This window comes from Abramis brama, assembly GCF_963993115.1.
Source record: "Abramis brama genome assembly, chromosome: 14".
In the NCBI taxonomy this organism is placed as follows: Eukaryota; Metazoa; Chordata; class Actinopteri; order Cypriniformes; family Leuciscidae; genus Abramis; species Abramis brama.
In genome coordinates, this window is record NC_139976.1 from 19214497 (window position 1) to 19234379 (window position 19883).

General features: G+C 35.9%; 1 protein-coding gene across 2 annotated transcripts; it reads right to left on the bottom strand.

Annotated features, from left to right (window-relative positions):
- Positions 1 to 242: 242 nt before the first annotated feature.
- Positions 243 to 19091, bottom strand: cyth3a (cytohesin 3a). 2 transcript variants are annotated; one of them, XM_084134301.1, is made up of 13 exons: positions 18815 to 19091; positions 8765 to 8847; positions 8470 to 8534; positions 8306 to 8372; positions 8069 to 8187; positions 7022 to 7102; positions 6184 to 6296; positions 5469 to 5617; positions 5268 to 5379; positions 4560 to 4636; positions 3490 to 3561; positions 2873 to 3027; positions 243 to 1881 (listed from the first exon to the last, which is right to left on the bottom strand). In XM_084134301.1, exons 1-13 carry the CDS (start codon positions 18837 to 18839, stop codon positions 1809 to 1811), a joined length of 1191 nt encoding a protein of 396 aa, XP_083990427.1. In that variant the 5' UTR covers positions 18840 to 19091; the 3' UTR covers positions 243 to 1808. The 2 variants fall into 2 exon arrangements, with proteins under 2 accessions (XP_083990427.1, XP_083990428.1); XM_084134302.1 differs by having other exon boundaries at positions 6993 to 7102; positions 18815 to 19088.
- Between the last annotated feature and the right edge of the window lie 792 nt (positions 19092 to 19883).

The following is a 19883-nucleotide window of genomic DNA, read 5'->3' on the forward strand; positions in this document are numbered from 1 at the left end:
TCTGAAATACAGTATTAAGAGCATGCTGCATATTTACCATAAAAAATGTTAAGCAGAATATAAGTGAGGACATTTTGTTACATTTTTGTAATAATACATTACATATGCCTATTAAAAAATACATAATAATACAGGTATTCAATTTTAAGCCTTAAATTTCAGATGGGTTTGTTTGCATATCATTATGGCTTATCGCTAACAGGTAAAATTAGAAAAGGAAGCGTAACTGTTTGTAGAATTGATGTGTCATAAATCATATTTTCTTTATTTCACTATGATTAGTATTGCTGCCCTACATGGAACTGGGCAGTGATGATAACAGGCAACTGTGTTTACTAGCTGAAATTATAGAGAAAGAATAGTTGATTTAATGTGTATCATATGGATTCATGTTCTAACAGTGGACAGCAGAATCAGTGTGATGAGTGTATCTACGAGTATTTCCTTTATGCTCTGCAATAAACCATAGTAATAATGAGTTTCAGGTTTACAGAGTTATCAGTCTTCACTTAAAAGCTCAAAAGCTGATTAGCTGCATTAAAACATTGCATATACATCAGTTTTAAATCCATGGAGTTTCCAAAAAAAGTTGAACTATGGCTTTTGTGATGTTACTTTGTGTGTGTTTATGTTTGTTTCAGGTATTCCCTATGTTGGGGGGACAAAATGTCACAAGGATGGCCACACCAGAAATCTTTGTCCTTGTGGGGACATTTTTTGGTCCCTATAAGGAAGTTAGCTTATAAGTCCTACTAAGTGATGTTTTTTGAAAATGTAAAATGTGATTGGTAGGTTTACGGTTAGTGTGTGTGTGTTATTTACAAACATAGTAAAACAACAAAACCAAAAAAATCGATTAATATAACAAATTGGCAATATTACATAAATACAACAAAATATGTTAACTTAAATCCGCAACAATTTAAATCAAAAAGTGAATACAAACAGGTGAAAAGGCATCAAATAATTAGCATAATAAGAGAACATCTGAATTGTTTTTCTTCTTTTTTTTCCAGTATTTTATATTAAGGAACTTAAACCATAATAAATATAATATGAAAAAACGCTTGATTATTTTCTCTTCCAATTCATGCAACCAGTCCTGCTGATTTTGATGACTATGGCATGACATAAAACAAACATAAAACCATTTAAAACTACTGATACAATTAAGACAATGAATGAAATGTGATATTTTATGATAGCACAAAAAAACTATACTCGGCATGATTCCCTGCCATAATGGATCTTTTTACTACATTTATAGACTACCTCCTAAAGTACAAAAAAAAAAACATGAGTGGAATTGACATCACCAGTAGTTTGGTATATTACATCCATTTCTTGGCCATCTACTCCATCTACGCCAGATCTTAAATTTAGACTTGCTTTGAGAACATCTCCACATAACTATACCTGGAAATTTGTGATAGTAGACAGTAAAGTTCCCATGTAGGCATCAGGGGGCGCTACTCTCTCTATATTGGACCCTCATGTGAAATTAGGCAGATATTGTGGCAAAGTCAGTCTCTTAAAGTTCTTTTTGACAAACAAAATTCAGCATATAATTGCATCCATTACCATCATTGTACTCCCAATACAATTCATTTGGAGATAAACATTAAGTACATACCCTTTAGATTAGCACATGACCTTTACAGACACCAACATTTTTAAAATCTAGTCCTTCTTTATCCTCAGAGAGCTCTTGCCTCTGACTATTTGTCACCTTCTGAAGGATGCAGGACCCCATGTGAAGGTTTACATTTAAAGAGTGATCATTGAAACCACGACGTTAGGTCCACGGCTCACTTTTTAGCAGCCACTCGCCGTTTTCTAGTAGCCAGCATGTCGTAGAAAGGATCCCTGCTAATGCTTGCCCTGTAGGATGACAACAGTTAAATAAGAATTATACAAGCGAATCATGTTATTAATAAAAGTACACATCCATATAAAACAATGCGTTTCTGGAAGCAGTGAACCTGATTACAAAAAGTAAAAAAAAGAGGTCCTTTAGGATTTGGGTGGCCCAGAGTTCCCGGCAGTCCCACAGGACATGCTGAGGCAGCTTTTGCTGTAAAACAAGGCTAAACTGACCACAGAACAGTTCCACAATCCCAGCTGAGTCAGAGGACATGTGTTACTTAGACGCTTATAAAGCCACAGATCTTCAATAACAGTACACAAATGGCCTTCATGTCACTATATACTATAAGACCTGAACATACGTCATTTCACTTAAAACAAGTCTGTTTTAGACCAAGCAGGAAAACAAAACCAGAGCCATGGCCAACAGCAAGAGGTTAAGTGGTCTTTGGCTTCCCTTTCTCCAGTGATAAATGCTGATCTATCCTCAGGAAAAAACATTTAACCTTGAGAGGACGTGGGTCATTTTAGTCTTGTCAGCCCTTTAGTGTGATGTTTGTATACCCACCACCACACTGCGTAAAATCATTTTCTTAGCCCTAATTTTTGTCTTGTTTTCCAGTAAAAACATCCTTAAAGCAAGATCAATTGAATTAATAATTCAAATTGTGATATTAGGAGTTTTCAGTGAATTAATTTAATTAAGTGATTGATTTATCTATCCACTCATTCAATCAATCTATATATAATATATATAATATACATATAATAGGAATGAACCTTACTAAATTGGAAAACAAAGAAAAAATATTTCTGCAGTGCACAAGCCAAGGTCTAAAACACTGGAAACACTCGCTTCATCTTATCTGCATGACGGCGATGTTCTATGATAAGAGAAGTCGATGCCCCTTTCTGAGCATCTGTGTGTGTGTGTAGATGACCTACAGCCGACACACATCGGTTATCTGAGAAGAGAATAATGAGGCCTGACACGGTAAAGCCTTACTTGATGGATTTGATCCACTCTTCCTTCTCTTCCAGCGTAGGTGCGGATATTCTGTAGACAACGTGATTCCCCTCCACCACCTTCCCGTCAGCCTCCGTCTTGCATGCCTTAATTACTTGCCCCTTATGACTGGAATTGTAAAGCTCAAAGCAATTCTGAAAGGTCAAAGCATTAAATGGTCACTTTTACTTCTTCATTTCTTATTGACTATCTTAAGGGGACTAAAATTAGGATTCTTCTTAAAGGGATAGTTCACCCAGAAATGAAAAATGTGTCATAATTTCCTCACCCTCAAGTTGTTACACATCTGTATGAGTTTCTTTCTTCTGCTGAACACAAAAGAAGATATTTTAAAGAATGTCTGTAACCAAACAGTTGATGAGACCCCACTGACTTTTTTTTGTTTGTTTTTAAGTCAGTAGGGTCCATCAGCTGTTTGATTACCCATATTCTTTAAAATATCTTCTTTTGTGTTCAGCAGAAGAAAGAAACTCATACAGGTTTGGATCACCTTTAGGGTGAGTAAATGATGATAGAATTTTCATTTTTGGGTGAACTATCCCTTTAAAGACTACCTTAAAAATATAGTTTAACCAAGCGCTTGAAGAGGAACATACTGGTTTTCTTGGTTCCTCCACCTCTCTTATACTAAGATTCTCCAGTGGAATGATCCCCCGAGGCTCTTTGTCCTGTGAACACATGAGTTATAGACCTTAAATCCTCTGTGTTTGTTTGTTATTAAAGCAATTGGTCACTTAATCTACAATATATTTCCCTAAATGAGATGTAAAAGCATGATTTAAAAAGTGAGGGAACTATGTGCACATTAAGCAACAACTGTCTGTCTCTTGGTCTAAATCTGGCACACAGCTAGGAAAGAATGCATTATTTCCTTCCACTTTGCTGATGAGATGACACAGCGGGGAGGTTGTTGCTATGCGTGTTAACTTTGAGGTCATGTATATGCCAGTGTACTCATAAACAGACAAAATTTCATGTGTACACATTTAACATACATTTACTGATGACTCATCCTGCACTGCACAGATTTTTGCCCAATCAAATGCTCTAAAAGGAGTTTAGAATATAGAACCTGTATGAATTTCTTTCTTCTGCTGAACACAAAGGAAGATATTTTGAAGAATGTCGGTAACCAGACAGTTGATGGACCAAATTTACTTCCATAGTAGGAAAAAGAAAATACAATGGAAGTCAATGGAGTACATCAACTGTCTGGTTTCCGACATTCTTCAGAATATCTTCTTTGTGTTCAGCAGAAGAAGTAAATTAATACAGATTTGAAACAACTTGAGGTTGAGTAAATGATGACAGAATTCTAATTTTTAAGTGAATTATTCCTTTAATCCCAACTGAAACTAAGTGAAGAAAGTGCCTGTCAAGTCATATCATTGAGTCTTGATTTAAACTAGCCAGTTTGTTCAGGTCAAATCCCTGATGTTGTGCTTGTTTTGTCTTTTTTTTTTAGTGAATGTGCTTTGAGAATGCTGGTGTCTGCTAAGACACTGAACAAATCGCTCATTTGCCGTTTACTCACTCTTTTTCTCCCTGACTTCTGCTTTTATATGACCTTCCTTCTTTTCACTCATATCTTGCTGTGTTACATTTTCTTGATAAATCTTAAATCTATTTATTTCCCAAACAGGAAACATCAAGCAGCTCTACTTACTGTTGTATATTCAAAGTAATATAGACAGTTATCCGTCAAAATGAACCACCTCCTCTTCCAGGTCTTCACTCTTCCCCCTGCAAGTTCAAATACAGACAGTAATAAATAAATAAAAATGAAGGGCTTACATAGTGGCAGAACCTTTACACTGTAAATAAATCATGGCATGACATGGAATTAGTATAGTCCCTGTTTCATGCCAACTAACAGTTACCAAAAGATTTGATTATATTAAGGGATCTTTACTTTAAAAATGCCATAAAAGCTTTAAAGGTCTGCCAATAACAGCATTATCTATGTAATCCTGATCAACACAGTGAGATGCTGGATAATACCAGTATAAATTCAATCCACACTCTAAAAAATGCTTGGGTCAAATATTGACGAACCCAACCATTGGGTTTAAAACTTAATTAAAAATTTTAACCAACGGTTGGTTTTGTCCATATTTGACCCAAACATGGATTGAAACAAGCCAACATTTTTTAGAATGTATAACGAAATCAGGGGGAACTCAAGTTTGAAAAACCACAAAAGAATTATAGATAGAATTATAGACAGACAGACAGATGATAGATAGACAGATAGATAACCTAGTTTTGACAGATAGATAGATAGATAGATAGATAGATAGATAGATAGATAGATAGATAGATAGATAGATAGATAGATAGATAGATAGATAGATAGATAGATAGATAGACAAACCTAGTTTTAGCAACCATCCCTCTCTGTCTGGATTAAAGAATGTATGAGTTAGATCATTCCCATCATCTTCAGGAATTTTGAAAGGCTCATTCTTAATGCTCTCATATAAATTCTGTGGAAAAAAAAGACAATATGTAAATGCATGTTCTATCATTAAATAACTTGCAACTCTCTCCATCACAGTATGAGGCAGAGACTCACTCTGAGCAGCTCCTCGGGCAGATCTCCTCCCTCGTTGATGCCCCGATTCATGCAGATGAACCTTTCCACTGTGGGCTTGTCTCTGACATTAGGGTTGTGGAGGCTGGTGTTGAGCATGATGACGGAGAACGAGAGAACGTAGCAAGTGTCTGTGGAGAGAAGAAACTCGGATTAGTCGGTCAGCTCTATAGGTCCAGATTGGCAAATTAAAAGGAGCATGTATGTAAAGATATGAAGAGCATGCAACCGTCTTTTTTTTCTTGTTTGAATTTTTTATTAGTTGACTGCTAAATGATACATTCTGAAAGCAGAGAGTTTGATGCAACATACAGGCCACTTTTTAATGTTTCTGCATCTTTATGCATGACTCCATGCTGAAAGAAAGATATTAATGCCTTGGACATTCACAGACTCTGTTTATAAATAAATAACCATTTTGCGCATTGTTTAAGCACAGTGTGTTTCAACATTGCTGACATTTATCCCTGCTGTTATAAAGCTCTGCCTTCAGTGGAGCAGATTTTGTACGGAGTGCGCTGTACTTTAAGAGACTGGACCCGGCATGCAAACTAGATACAGTTTTAATATTATATATGAAATATTTTGGGAATGAGGCTTTTTTATAAGGCTGAGTAAAAGCTTTAGGCCAACGATGGGCCAAAATGAGGGGTTCAGTTAGAAGTCAAGCTTACTGCTGATAGAAGTCATACTGTACCTGTGGACTGAAAGACGCCTGGGTTACACTGGCAATATCGAGCAGCAAAAGCCTCCATCATACGGTCTATCTTCTGTGCTTCACCGGGAAGTCTGAAACTCCACAAAAACTGCCTGACAGGGAGAGATGGAAATGACACTTCAAATTATAATATTTGATGGACCTTTCTCTCAAGGATTTCATGAAAGTATATATGATTTTATTTGCATAGAGTAACACAAGGACAATAATTGGCTCTAATCACATTATGCTCTAATCATGGACTATTTTGTCTCCTTTAATTTTTCTTTGCGATTTAAATATTCATTCAAAGTTTTCTAGTCTTTAATAATATTTTACCACTTAATAGCGTTTGCAAAATGATAAAACTGAATGTTCAGTTAACATTTTCTGTAAAATTTATATAACCAAGGAAAAAATGTGTTTTAAACATTTAAAAAACGAAACGTTTTGAACATTCAGAAATAAAATTTTCATAACTTCTTAGGGGCCGTGCACACAGAATGCATTTTTCCATCTCATTGCACTTTTTCCATTGTTTGTCTATGTAAACATGAGATACACGTCTTTGCTTGACCATTGTGTTCACATCTTTTGCAGCATCTTGTGCATGAAACGCTATTCTAAAAACATAACGCTCAAATTCAAATTAGTTCAACTTAAAAAAATAGTCTCTAGACCTTGCATGTTTTTGTTCTACTGACCTGCTTTTTTAACCACAAAAAATGTGCTCCGTGTCAATGACAAATGACATAGGGTTAAGTTCTGGATATTTAAATACAATGCAGATCTTAAAAGATGATGCTCACATTAAAGGTGGACAAAACAGCTGTCTCACCTCAACGCTTGCACCAGGTTGAGGTCAGCAAACTCATGAAGCTCCACAAATGCCTGCAAAACCTTAATGTTGAAGTCATCCCTAAAAATAATGAGAAAAAAATGTTAAATCATCAGTAGTTATTTCCTCATTTGCTCTTAGCTCTGTCTCCAGAGATACACACTTGCTTATTTTTATCTGAAGTCAATCAAAAGAGATCGCTTTTCATTTGCTTCTTTTCTGTTTTCTACAACGGGTTTCACACCAAATACAAAATGTGCACAAGAACAATCATGTAAGACCATGTTTGGTTTTTGGATATAAAAATCATCATTCGAAAATATGTAAAGGACTTTAAAAAGCAGTGATAGGAACATAAAGTGTAATGAAGAGATGAACCACAGCATATGCCTGATTACACAAGCTAAGACAGAACCACGTCTCCAAACTCTAATCAGAAACACAATAATTACAGCTTCCAGCTCCTCGTAAATACAATTAACAGTAATTGCTTTGTTTTATGACCTTACTTTCTAGTAGCAAACGAAATGGATGACTGTGCAACTGAGCTTCAGGCTAGAGCATAGCCAAGACAACGGTTATCAACTTGGACAGGATGCCTATGTAGACAAGGCTATTTTTATATCTAACAACTACTGCACTGTAGTTCAAGCTTACTCTCTCTTTTTTGTCTACTTATTCAGTAAAGCTGCCTCAGGGGGTGACGTTCAGCATCAAAGTTGTTGCAAACCTTTATGGCTACAATCATAACTTCATTTGACTTGATTGACAGATGTAGCACTGGTTCGCTGTTTCGAGGCAATAATAATGTTTTATATCTAATCATGTGTTGAGATATATCGGTAAGGGCGAGATAAGGCGCCTTCACGCTGTCTGGGTGATATGCTAAATATTGTTTTGGACATGTGGTCATTCTCAGCTGTTTCAAATAGGGGAAGTCATTTCCTGAGACTGAGAGCAGGATCTTTTATGGAAAGGCCTTATCTAACATCACACATATATTTTACACAAAGACTGTGCCATGTGAGCGAGAGCGATGTGACTTACCGTTCCCCTAAATAATCTCCTATGACAGTTTTGTTTAAGCCTTCGCCTTTATAGAGGAACTGAGCGATGTCCCCAGGTGTGTGTTGCAGAAGATCATTCTCCAAAAGAAATTGGATTCCCTGCAATGATGTTTGAGATGATAACCACTTCATGATGTTTGCTTAAGCTCAAAACAATACATGACCCAAGCCATCATTTATTATGGCAAGGTAAATAAAGAAAAAACAACCATAATACCTTTTTAGGATCCATATTGAATTTCTTTCTTCCAACAGCAATCTGCTTGTTCCTCTGAGTGCTTTTGCTATAATGTGATGTAAAATAACAAATATGAACTAATACTATTTTCGTCTCAATACTAAACAACTCTTTGTAATCTGTAAGAACAAGAAGAAACTTACGTCTCCCTGACACATGTTAAATTCTCAATCTCTGTCATGACTTCTGAGATCTCAAACTTTAACCTCTGAAAGAATCAGAAAAAGTCATAACTCAAGTTATAGCACTGGTTCTAAAGTTAATCAAATTGATCAAAAATCTTTCTTAATAATCTCATACATAATGTAATGTAAAATGCATTCCACCACGCCACAAATGGCATCCAGCCCCCATTAGTGGGAACTTGTGGTGAGGGTGACATGATAAATATCAATCACTGAGATATCCTAATGACAATGACTACATTAAAGCTGATACCTCAATGTCATCTAGCAGCTCCTTTTTCCTTCGTCTAATGTTGGACAGTTCATCTCTCTCTTCAAGTGAAAGATCTTCAGGCACTGTTGAGAGACAAATGTGACATTAAAATGGTTCATCTAATAATAATAACCAAAAAAAGATTCAAAGAATCTAAAGCTGTATAGCCATATCCCTAACCTAAACTCAAATCCCAAAGTGCTGTATAAGACATACAAATCTAGAGCACATTTATCCTCATAAATTATGTTAATTCAACTATAGCCTTGACTTGCAGCCCCAAACCGAGAAGCAACTCAAGAAGGAAGCTTTTCATTTGGGCTGGAAAAATAGTGTTTTACATAGCCTAAGTACTTCACTTCTCCAGGACACCTATGGTACGACCCCAAATGTTCAAGACAGCTTGACCTTCCATGATGAAAGTGGTCCTGCATCTAAATAAGAGACTATAAGCCATTCCAGCTTTACAACATTAAAGTGCCCACTGAAACACAGAAGAGTAATCACATACTCATCTGCTGGTGTTACATATCTCATTTGTGGAGGTTTCAGATGCTTCAGATACTAAAGTCACAACAGACAATTAACTCCTGAACTGAGTATAATTTTTGATAAACTTTCACAAGTAGGAGAGTGATTGCTTGTGGCTCAGTACTTGTAAATGTGGACACTATGAGTGCATTATGTAATTGTACCCCGGGCGCAGCAGGATTAGACAAGAGACGGGCTAATAAGAGGGGCAGGGGGGAATTTCCTGCGGTTGTCTGGTTCTGCCTCATGACAATGGAGGGGAAGTTGAGAATGAGTGCATGAATCAAGGTTCAACCTTAACAATAACATTATAGGGTGATTCATTGCAGTCAATCTGAGATTTTATATTGAGTGCAATGGTCTTTTTTCATTCTTTTATTATTATGTAAAAGCCATACTAAATCTTAATGAGGAGCCATTTGTTCATTACGCAACAGGGTCTGGATATGGTCAAAATAACTAGTATAGAATAAATGGGGTAAAAATAGAATATTCCTTCCAGATATGAACATTATGTGCCTATAACTTGCCTGTGGAGTTGGCAAAAATCACTAGAACAGAAGTAAATTCCCTTCTAATGAAATTAAGCCACATTTGCCTGAGGCTCATGGTGAAAATTAGTTTGTCTTCATTAAAGCATTATTTGGAAGGCATTATTTAAAGATTATCAAGCTGCTTTCCATATTATTCATATAAATCGTATGTTGAATTAAAAAAAAAGAAAAAAAGAAAGAAATGCTAAAACATTCGTCACTAGTGATGACATCACCACCCTGCACCTTGTCTTGTGGGAAAAACAGGAATGTCGACTGCATGCAAAACTGTCAATTCAAAGCTTCATTCCATCAGCATGAGTGACACTTTGCTTGAAAACAATTACAGCTGTTTGTGAAAAAGACTGCAGTGTATTGAAATTCAGCATTGCCTAAATTAGACAAAATTCAACTGAAAATCACATATAAACTAAGTCTGGGTTCCGTAAGATTTATTCGACAAAAATAACTTTTTTATCTTTTAACAAGGCTGCATTAATTTAATTTATTTAAGTTTGTTTTGGGTGTGTTTGCACGTGTTTTAGTACTGTTTCCTGTGTTATAGTTTGTTATAGTTTTTCATTGATTTGATTATGTGTTGTAACTTGCACCTGATGTTCATTACGTTGATTGGTGATTAGTTGATTAGTTTTTCTGTGTATTTATACCCTGTGTTTCATTGTTATACCCAAAATCATTGTCCGTTCTATTCATTATATTGTTGTTTGTTCTGTTCCAATGTTTGCCATTGTATATTCCTACTGAGTATTTTGTTTCTTTTAAGTTTGGTAATAAATCAACTTGCTGCGACTAAATCCAGCTCTTTATTTCATCCCTGCTGCAACCTACGCTGACAGTAATTCTGTGAAAAAAATATTACAATTTAAAATATTATTCCATTTTAATATATTTTAAAATGTAATTTATTCCAGTTATGACAAAGCAGATTTTTTAGCAGCCATTACTCCAGTCTTAAGAGTAATACGATCCTTTAGAAATCATTGTAATATGCTGATTTGGAGCTCAAGAAACATTTCTTATTATTATCAATGTTTAAAACTTGAGCTGCTAAATATTTTTTTACGGAAACTGATTAAACAAAATGTAGGATTTTTCAGTGAATAAAAAATTCAAAAGAACAGTATTTATTATTTGATAAATGTATTTACTGTCACATTTGATTACACATCTCACTGACCCCAAACTTTTGAACGCTAGTATACGATTTTAGGAAAAGATGAATTGGATTCATGTTGACGTTCTGGGTGTAAATGTGGATATTAAAGGGTTAGTTCACCCAAAAATGAAAATTATGTCATTAATGACTCACCCTCATGTCACTCCAAACCCGTAAGACCTCCGTTTCTCTTCTGAAGACATCTTAAGATATTTTAGATATTTCCATCCGCGTTCACGAGTCCACATTGACGCTGCTGACGTAAGACGCTGCTGACGTGTTATCTGGTGCGTCAGTGTGGACTCAGATGGAAAACAGACCGGAAGAGAATACAATGTTGAATAAAGTCGTAGTTTTTGTTAATTTTGGACCAAAATGTATTTTCAATGCTTCAAAACATTCTAAATAACCCACTGATGTCACATGGACTACTTTGATGATGTCTTTATTACCTTTATGGACGTGAACAGTGACACGTCCATTGACTTACAATGGAGGGACAGAAAGCTCTCGGAATAAATCTAAAATATCTTAAGATGTCTTCAGAATAGAAACGGAGGTCTTACAGGTTTGGAGTGACATGAGGGTGAGTCATTAATGACATAATTTTCATTTTTGGGTGAACTAACCCTTTAAGGGTTTGCAGGATGCTTTGCATCCTGGCCTCTAACACCCCTTTAATAAACACACTGGCCTCAATCCCTCTAACTATATCTTATCCTTATTCGCAATAGCCGCACAGAAGGCCAGCTGCTCCAAATCCAGGCTTACCCATTGATATCAACCACACACTCAGACCAGGACCCACAGGACAGGAAGTGTGTGCCACACATATATGTGTCCCAGTCACTAGCCTATCCAAACTAGATAAAAATGTACAAAGCGCCTGTAAAGGCTTATTTGGGCTATATGTTGGTCCATTTTCTTCATTGCTTAGTTAATGCATCTGTCAGTGATCATGAAAATATTACAGTAATATAGCTGATAATAACCAGCTACCAAGTTGCAGAGATTATATGAGCCTGATAGACATGTTAGATTGTTTCTTATACCATTTAACTGTACACTTAATACCCTGTTTTTAAGAACAAGAAGGATACTTACATCACTGTTAACCAGTGAGACAGATGGAATGGGCAGAGAGCTTATCTCTATTCAAAAGAGAAAAAAAGTTGCTTTCTGAACAGTGTGTGCTTCTCTTTATCCTCTTAGAGCCCCCCAAACGTGTATTTATCAAATAACAGTATTAGCAAAGAAACATTTGGGATATACCCACAACATCTGCTTCTATATTCACAGTTTTAGGGTGAGTCTTTATTGGATAAAGCCAGGCAACAGTTCTAATGTAAAACCAACAATCCTGGACGTTTGTTTTATGGGTTTTTCGAAAATAGAAAATGTAGCACCACTTTATAAAATACTTTCGAAATACTGTTCAAAAGTTATAGGTGAGTGAGATTTTCTTTTTTGAAAGAAATGAATACTTTTATTCAGCAAGTACGCATTAAAATGATCAAAAGTGACAGTGTACAAAAAATTATTTCTCAAATAAATGCTGTTCTTTTAAACTTCCTATTCATTTAACAATCTTAAAAGGTTTCCACAAATATATTTAGCAGCACAACTGTTTTAAACATTGATGATAAAAAGAAATGAGCACCAAATCTGCAAGATGCCATCACAGGCATAAATTAAGTTTTCTTTTTAAATGTACCTAGTTTAAAAGGTATTTTAAATTAAAGAAATATTTTACAATATAATTTTTTTAAACTGTAATTTTGATCAAATAAATGCAGCCTTGGTAATGCAGTCATAAGAAATTTATTTCCAAAACATAAAAAAAATCTTACCGACCCCAAACTTTTAAACAGTATTAATAAATAAATGTTTTAAATAAAATATTATACAATAGACCAAATCTGTCTCTAAAACCCACATCCCCTTCAATGTCTCTTTCTGCATTAACAAAACCTGCAAATGATAAAGACGTAATGCCCAAGAATGCACGGCTGGCAAATCCAACATTCCTGACATGAAAGAGATGGGGCTTTGGGACGGTCCTGACTCAGTGGGTGGAAAACTGGACAAGGCTCTTTTGTACTACTGGCAGTTTGTTTTTAAATCTCCTGCTGGGACAAAAGGGTTTGACAACCCCATCAAAAAAGTTATTTAAGTTTTTAACTTTCCACTTTCACATTTTTGATTAAAATATGAAAATATTTGCATTCAATAACAATAATTCACCATCCACTCATTTCACCACCGTTCAACTGGTGCTAGAGCTCATAAAACGTCTTGGAAGGCCCTCCAGACTTTCTTCAAATCAATTCCATATGTGGCACTTAGAAGACAACAAACACTGAACGCTAAAAGCTCTCTCCCCTTCTTCATCCAATGACAATAATCAGGGTGCAACCACATGATAAATGTTTAACATCATCTTAAAGTCTATAATATATACAGATTAAACCTCATATCAAAATCTCAATCGACAGCAAACATAAACATCAAATCTTGTGGAGCATGACATCTCAGATCTATCAATAATCAGAACGGATATTATACAGCAGTGAAATGAAAAAATACAATGTTTTTGATAATAATAACATGGCTGACATTGTCTTGACCTTAAGCAGATTTGCCAGGCACGGTGTCCTTCAGATCTCTGCTGGTGCAGTCACACCATTGATGAGGTTTTGACCACTGCCTGTGTCATCCCTGGTGCCAGACGGCTCCTCAGGAGAGCCTGGACCAGACACCGGTGCCATCAGACACAGACAATGTTAATGAGTGCCAGGCCACACGGTCTCTCCTTTAATCAGTCTGAGAAAGTCTGTCCCTTTGTTGGTCCTTAGAAGTAGCGGCTCCTTGCCGTAAATTTAGGTGGGGCAGATTCTTGGTCTTAACGCTAATTTATGATAAACATTTTGTAAGCTTCATATTCTAATCGCTGAACACATCAGATGCACTTTTGACAGAATTGTAATGTCCTTGCGTTATTCAGCCTGAGGGTGGCACTCTAATGGTGATTGACAGACTTTAGTACACACGACAAACGCATAGAATGCCATTTTCCTGTTGCTTTAGGGCGCTTTCACACTAGCACTTTTGGTGCGCACCCGGGTTCGAATGACGTCAGAGTTCGGTTCGTTTGGATGATGTGAACGCTGTCTTCCGAACTCGGGTGCGCATCCGCGAACCGTACTCGAGTCCGATTAAAAAGGTGGTCTGGGGTACGGTTCATGTGAACTCAGGTACGGTTCGCTGCTGATATGAACGCAATCGAACCAAACCGCGGAAGTGAACCGCTATTGATGACCTATAATGTGTCTTCGGCGGACAGCCCGCTGTCTTTGAAACGTTTTCAGAATTTTTGCGGCAGACAGACGCAAGTGTGTTTCTGTATGTCTATGTTGAAAACAAAACCAAAGGTTAAAAAAAAAGAAGAACAAATGTCAACCGAGCAAGTCTATCCATTTGGGCGCCTTTTCATTCGTGGTTACCAAGCAACACCATTACGCCAGCTGCAGCCTGATGACGCAAACGTACCGCGGTTCGGATAGAAATAATATAATGTGAACATCCATCGGGGGCAGGGGGAGGGGGGAGCAATCGAACTCGGGTTCGGAACAGGCAATCGAACCAAGTGTGAAAGCGCCCTAAGAATTTTGCAAGTTGTGGAGGAATTCCAGTGAGGAAAACAAAGCCATGTCTATTCAATATAACTACAGAACAGAACAGAACTGTAGGCCTTTAAAGGCTATTCTATGGAAGCTTGTTTCCGCCACAGAATAAAAAATAAAAAAGGTAACTGCGACTTTTTATCTCACAATTCAGACTTTTTTTCTCACAATTGCGAGTTTACATCTCGCAATTCTGACTTTATCTCAGAATTGTGTGATATAAAGTCGCAATTGCGAGTTATAAAGTCAGAATTGCAAGATATAAAGTCGCAATTGCGAGTTGTAAAGTCAGAATTGCGAGATATAAAGTTGCAATTGTTTGTTATAAAGTCAGAATTGTGTTATAAAGTCAGAATTGTGAGATATAAACTCGCAATACTGAGAAAAAAAGTCAGAAATTGCGAGTTTATATACAGCTCACAAAAAGATTGTCAGAATTTGCGAGTTATAAAATCAGAATTGCGTGATAAAAAGTTTATTTCTTGCAATTGTGAGTTTGTATCCCGTAATTCTGATTATATAACTCGTAAACTAATATACACATACCTGAAGTGGATTGATCGTCTTGGTCTTAAAACCAGGGTTTTACATAGGGTTTACGTAAGGAAACGTGAAAATAAGCACGGCATTCTGAAATCTGCCCCAATGACTCAATTAGCAAGCGCTGCAGTTCCATATTTCACCACAGATTAATATTGTAAATTTGTGAGGTGCTAGAGAGAGGGAGGTGGACAGAGGTTTTAATCAGAGGAGGACAGTAACAAAGTACATTTACTTGAGTACTGTACTTAAGTACACTTTTTGAGTATCTGTACTTTACTTGAGTATTATTTTGAGTATTATTATTTTAACTTCACTACATTCGAAAGACAAATATCGTACTTTTTACTCCACTACATTTCTGTCAAGGTCCTTGAGTAGAAAGTAGTAGCGTCAGTCAGGGGATGATTTTGGTTGGAAATGAAAGTCGAGTTGATGTTAGAACCTGACTGATGTTGGTTTAAAACCACAATACAACGTCTCGTCTGTCCAACGTTGGAGATTAACGTCAATCTGACGTTGGATTCTGACATCAACCTGATTTTCATTTTCAACGTTGGGTTTGGTCTTCTAAATGCAAATTTTGTCATTGTTTTGGAGCACACTTATAACAGTAAGGCTAACATATTCATACTAAAAGCCCAAAAACTTTAAATAGGGCAATATTTGAGGGGACAGCCATTTGGGTGTCCAAAACCATTGTGGACGTTATTGAGTGCACTAATTCAATCTCACATTCAATCCCACCACTGGAACTGTGTTCTAGAAATACATTTGAAATTGATATGAGGGTAGGCAGGCATAGATTCAGAGGCATAAGGTACTGTAAGTATTACATTCTACAATGCAACAATAATAAAACAATTAATTGACATTTACTTTTTATTTTGATACTGAAATACTTTTAAAAACAAGTACTTCTGTACTTTTACTTAAGTAAAATCTTTACAACTTTTACTTGTAACAGAGTAATATTTGACCAGTAGTATCTGTTCTTTCACTCAAGTAAGAAAGTTGTGTACTTTGTCCACCTCTGATTTTAATATATCCTGCTAACTTTTACAACTTAAATTAGTCTAGAAAATCGGAAAAAATATTTGTTCCAGAATGCTGAACACATTTACAATTTATTATTAATTCAGTCTATATAGAGGTAAAAAGGACATAATTTTGTGGTTCTGATAAGAGGGCTCTCCTTGATGCCCTAGCGGCCTTTCTTTGCAGTCAACCATCTGTTACAGAAACTGATGGAAAATGGTTTTCCATTTGGTTTTTCCCACGGTAAGATAAGACAAACTAGCCATTGAGTCCAAGGCTTTGAAGTTTTCAGGATCATGATACAAGAGGAACTGGAAAGACCTACTGAGCTAATGGTACCTCTATCTTCTTGCTTTCTTGTTCTTGTAGACATTTACAATTGGTCTTTGTCAGATAAAGTGATTACAGCTGTAAATCAGCATAGCAATGAAACTGGCTACATGCTCAAAGGTGCTTGAGATGTCTGGCTTTTAGGTCTAGTTTCTGGTTCTTTTTTTTTACTTTTTTTTTTTACACTGATATACCAAAACAACTCTCACAGAGTAACAGCCTCACACTAAATCACTAGCATTATCTCCACAGTAATATAGTTAATTGAAAGCAGAATTATTGGATAAATATCTGAAAGCCCACTGGTGCTTGTCCAAAATGTGTTCAAATTGACAAAATGTGCAAGCTCTGAAAATCTTTCCAAAATGGTCATCACAAAATATCCCATGGACCAGGTGGCTACAATCAGTGTAGTAAAGTTAAATTTAATTTGTCAAAGTTTCAAATTTTATATCTAAAGAAAGAACAATACAAACCAAAGAAATAAACAATATCTTCCAGTTCCTTACAAATTACAATGGAAATCATAGTATCCACCAAAATACCATAGTTCCAAGTTATTTGTAACTATTCTAGAATAAAAATACTTTTTTCTGAATACTGAAAAATACTGAAAAGAAGCTTTCAGAATATTTCTGTCATTTACATTTTAATTTCAATTTAATTTCTTTTTTATTTTATTTCCTCTTTTAACTTGTGCTAACATGATGTAATAGTTATTACATTATTACTGTATTAACAATAATGGTAGTATAAGCTATTTCTGTATACTAGGCAGAACTATGGTTTATTTGGCTTTGTCCGAAATCGCCCTTTATAATAGCCCGTTGGGGTTGGTGGTGGTTCCAGGGGTGGGGGATGTCCATGGGGGGTATTCTGATATTCAGATTCTAAGGCAGCGTAACAGTTTAATGTTCTACAACAAAATAGAGTGAGCTTTGGTGATAAAATAAGTAAATATTTAATTGCTAAATTACATCAAAAGTGGAAAAAGTTGGACAAAACGTACAAACGTACACATAAACTGACCAACAACCACAACTTTCAGATGCCATAATTATTTGTTTAAGCTCAACTTTTAAGGAATGGAATGCAGAGGATTGTGGGATATCAAAGGCAGTGAAGGATACATCTATGCTGCCTTCAAAAATCGATCAGATGAAGATATTTTAGGTGACAGGAAGTGAAGCTAACATTGGATTTGGACGTGCCATATGATGCCTTCATACCTTGGAAGGCATAATTGTTCAGCTTTCGGAAGCAGCCTATGTTAAATGTTTATAAATGGAGCGTATTGATTGGCGAAATGTAAAAACTGGAGTGGATTTAATAATAAAAAACATCATGACAAGCAATGCTCGTTGTTGTAGCTTCTTTTGGAACCATTTTCTTTGGTGGAGAAGATAACTAACCTTTTTGTGTGTGTGTGTCTGAAATGTAAGTTACTTAGTTATTGTTTGTTGAACTGTTGTATAAAGCAACATCACTCTCCCAGTTGTGTAGTTGTATTGAATGTCAACCCCGCTGGTTATATTACAGTGCAGCATGGTACTCATGTGATACTGATCAATTCTAAAAGTAGCATTTTCTAATTAATAAATTTGTTATTTATGCAGAGCTCTATAAAAAACGAGCACTTGACTAATTAAATGCCTAATTATCCCTCTTGGCACCACAGCTGTACTCATAAACATCTCGCGAGCTACTTCAAAGAATCTCCACATCAAACAAACTGACGACCTACATATGGACAGCCATGAACGGAATAAGACTGAAGTGATGTTCAAATTCTTATCAAACACAGTGACAACATATTGACAAGAACACTAGCAATTTCAAGTAAAAATGAAACACCTTTCATACAAAGCAGAAACTGTTAAAGTGTAAATAATATCACTAATGATCCAGTCGATGATAGGTATAGAAGCCTATTAAAAGTAAGAATAGAAAATATTATATTAAAATTGAATCTTTTCTCCTACACACCCCGTTTAGTGCTGATGAATAATGGTTATCTTCAGTGAGGAAATCGTGTGAGTAGCCTATATAGTGTTTGGGCATCAAAGCGCGTTTCCAATCAACAGCACGCGCCACTTACGCGCAAAAATGCTGTCTAGATAGGCAGCTCACTCGGTTTTGAGACAAACCAGAGACTGACAGCTGCTTATGCTTGCAAAAAAAAAAAAAAAAGGAAGGAAAAAAACCCCAGAAACCTTACCTCGGTTATCTTCATCCATGTTCATGCTGCGAAGAGACTTGATGTAAATAACGTCCTGCAGTAATAGATTACTACCCTAATATTATCACACTGGTCAAAATGAAATCACATTAGGATACACACTGAGCTCATCGTAACCCAGTTGAGGGACAGCATTAAATTTAATTCGCATAATCCATAAATTGCTGCATAGACGGACATAAATCCTGGTGAAACAAATGAATATGCAGCCCGCTGTACGCCAGCTTCCATTCGCCTTCATCCACAGAGAGACTGTGAGAAGAAACAGCTTCATTTAGCCAACGAAAAGAGGCTCCGCCCATCACCATAATCTATGAATATATACTATGACTGATAAGTGATTGCATCCTGGTCTTTACATCTAGTCTAAATAAGCCATGTCACTGTCAGGCAAACGTCTCGAGGGCAAGTCAGAAGAATATATATATATATATATATATATATATATATATATATATATATATATATACAGTGCAATGCATAAGTGAATACACCCATGCTAAAGTTGACTAAAAAGAGGAATAAAAAATCATATTTTGGAAATTGAACTTAATGCCTTAATTAAAAAAATTAGGAAAAATTTAAAAATTTAAGGACACCAATTTTCTTTGTGAATGAATAAATAAATGTTCTTCCTTAAATACATGGTGCATAAGTGAGTACACCCCTATGTTAAATTCCCATAGAGGCAGGCAGATTTTTATTTTTAAGTATTTAAAAAAATAAATAATTTAGGATACTATGCATCCTGATAAAGTTCCCTTGGCCTTTGGAATTAAAATAGCCCCACATCATCACATAGCCTTCACCATACCTAGAGATTGGCATGGGGTACTTTCCATAAGATCATCTCTCAATGCAAATCAAACTAGCTTTTAGGCTAACTGAAATAAAATCATGCCAATCTCTAGGTATGGTGAAGGCTATGTGATGATGTGGGGCTATTTTAATTCCAAAGGCCAAGGGAACTTTATCAGGATGCATAGTATCCTAAAAATAAATTAAAAAAAAATACTTAAAAATAAAAATCTGCCTGCCTCTATGGGAA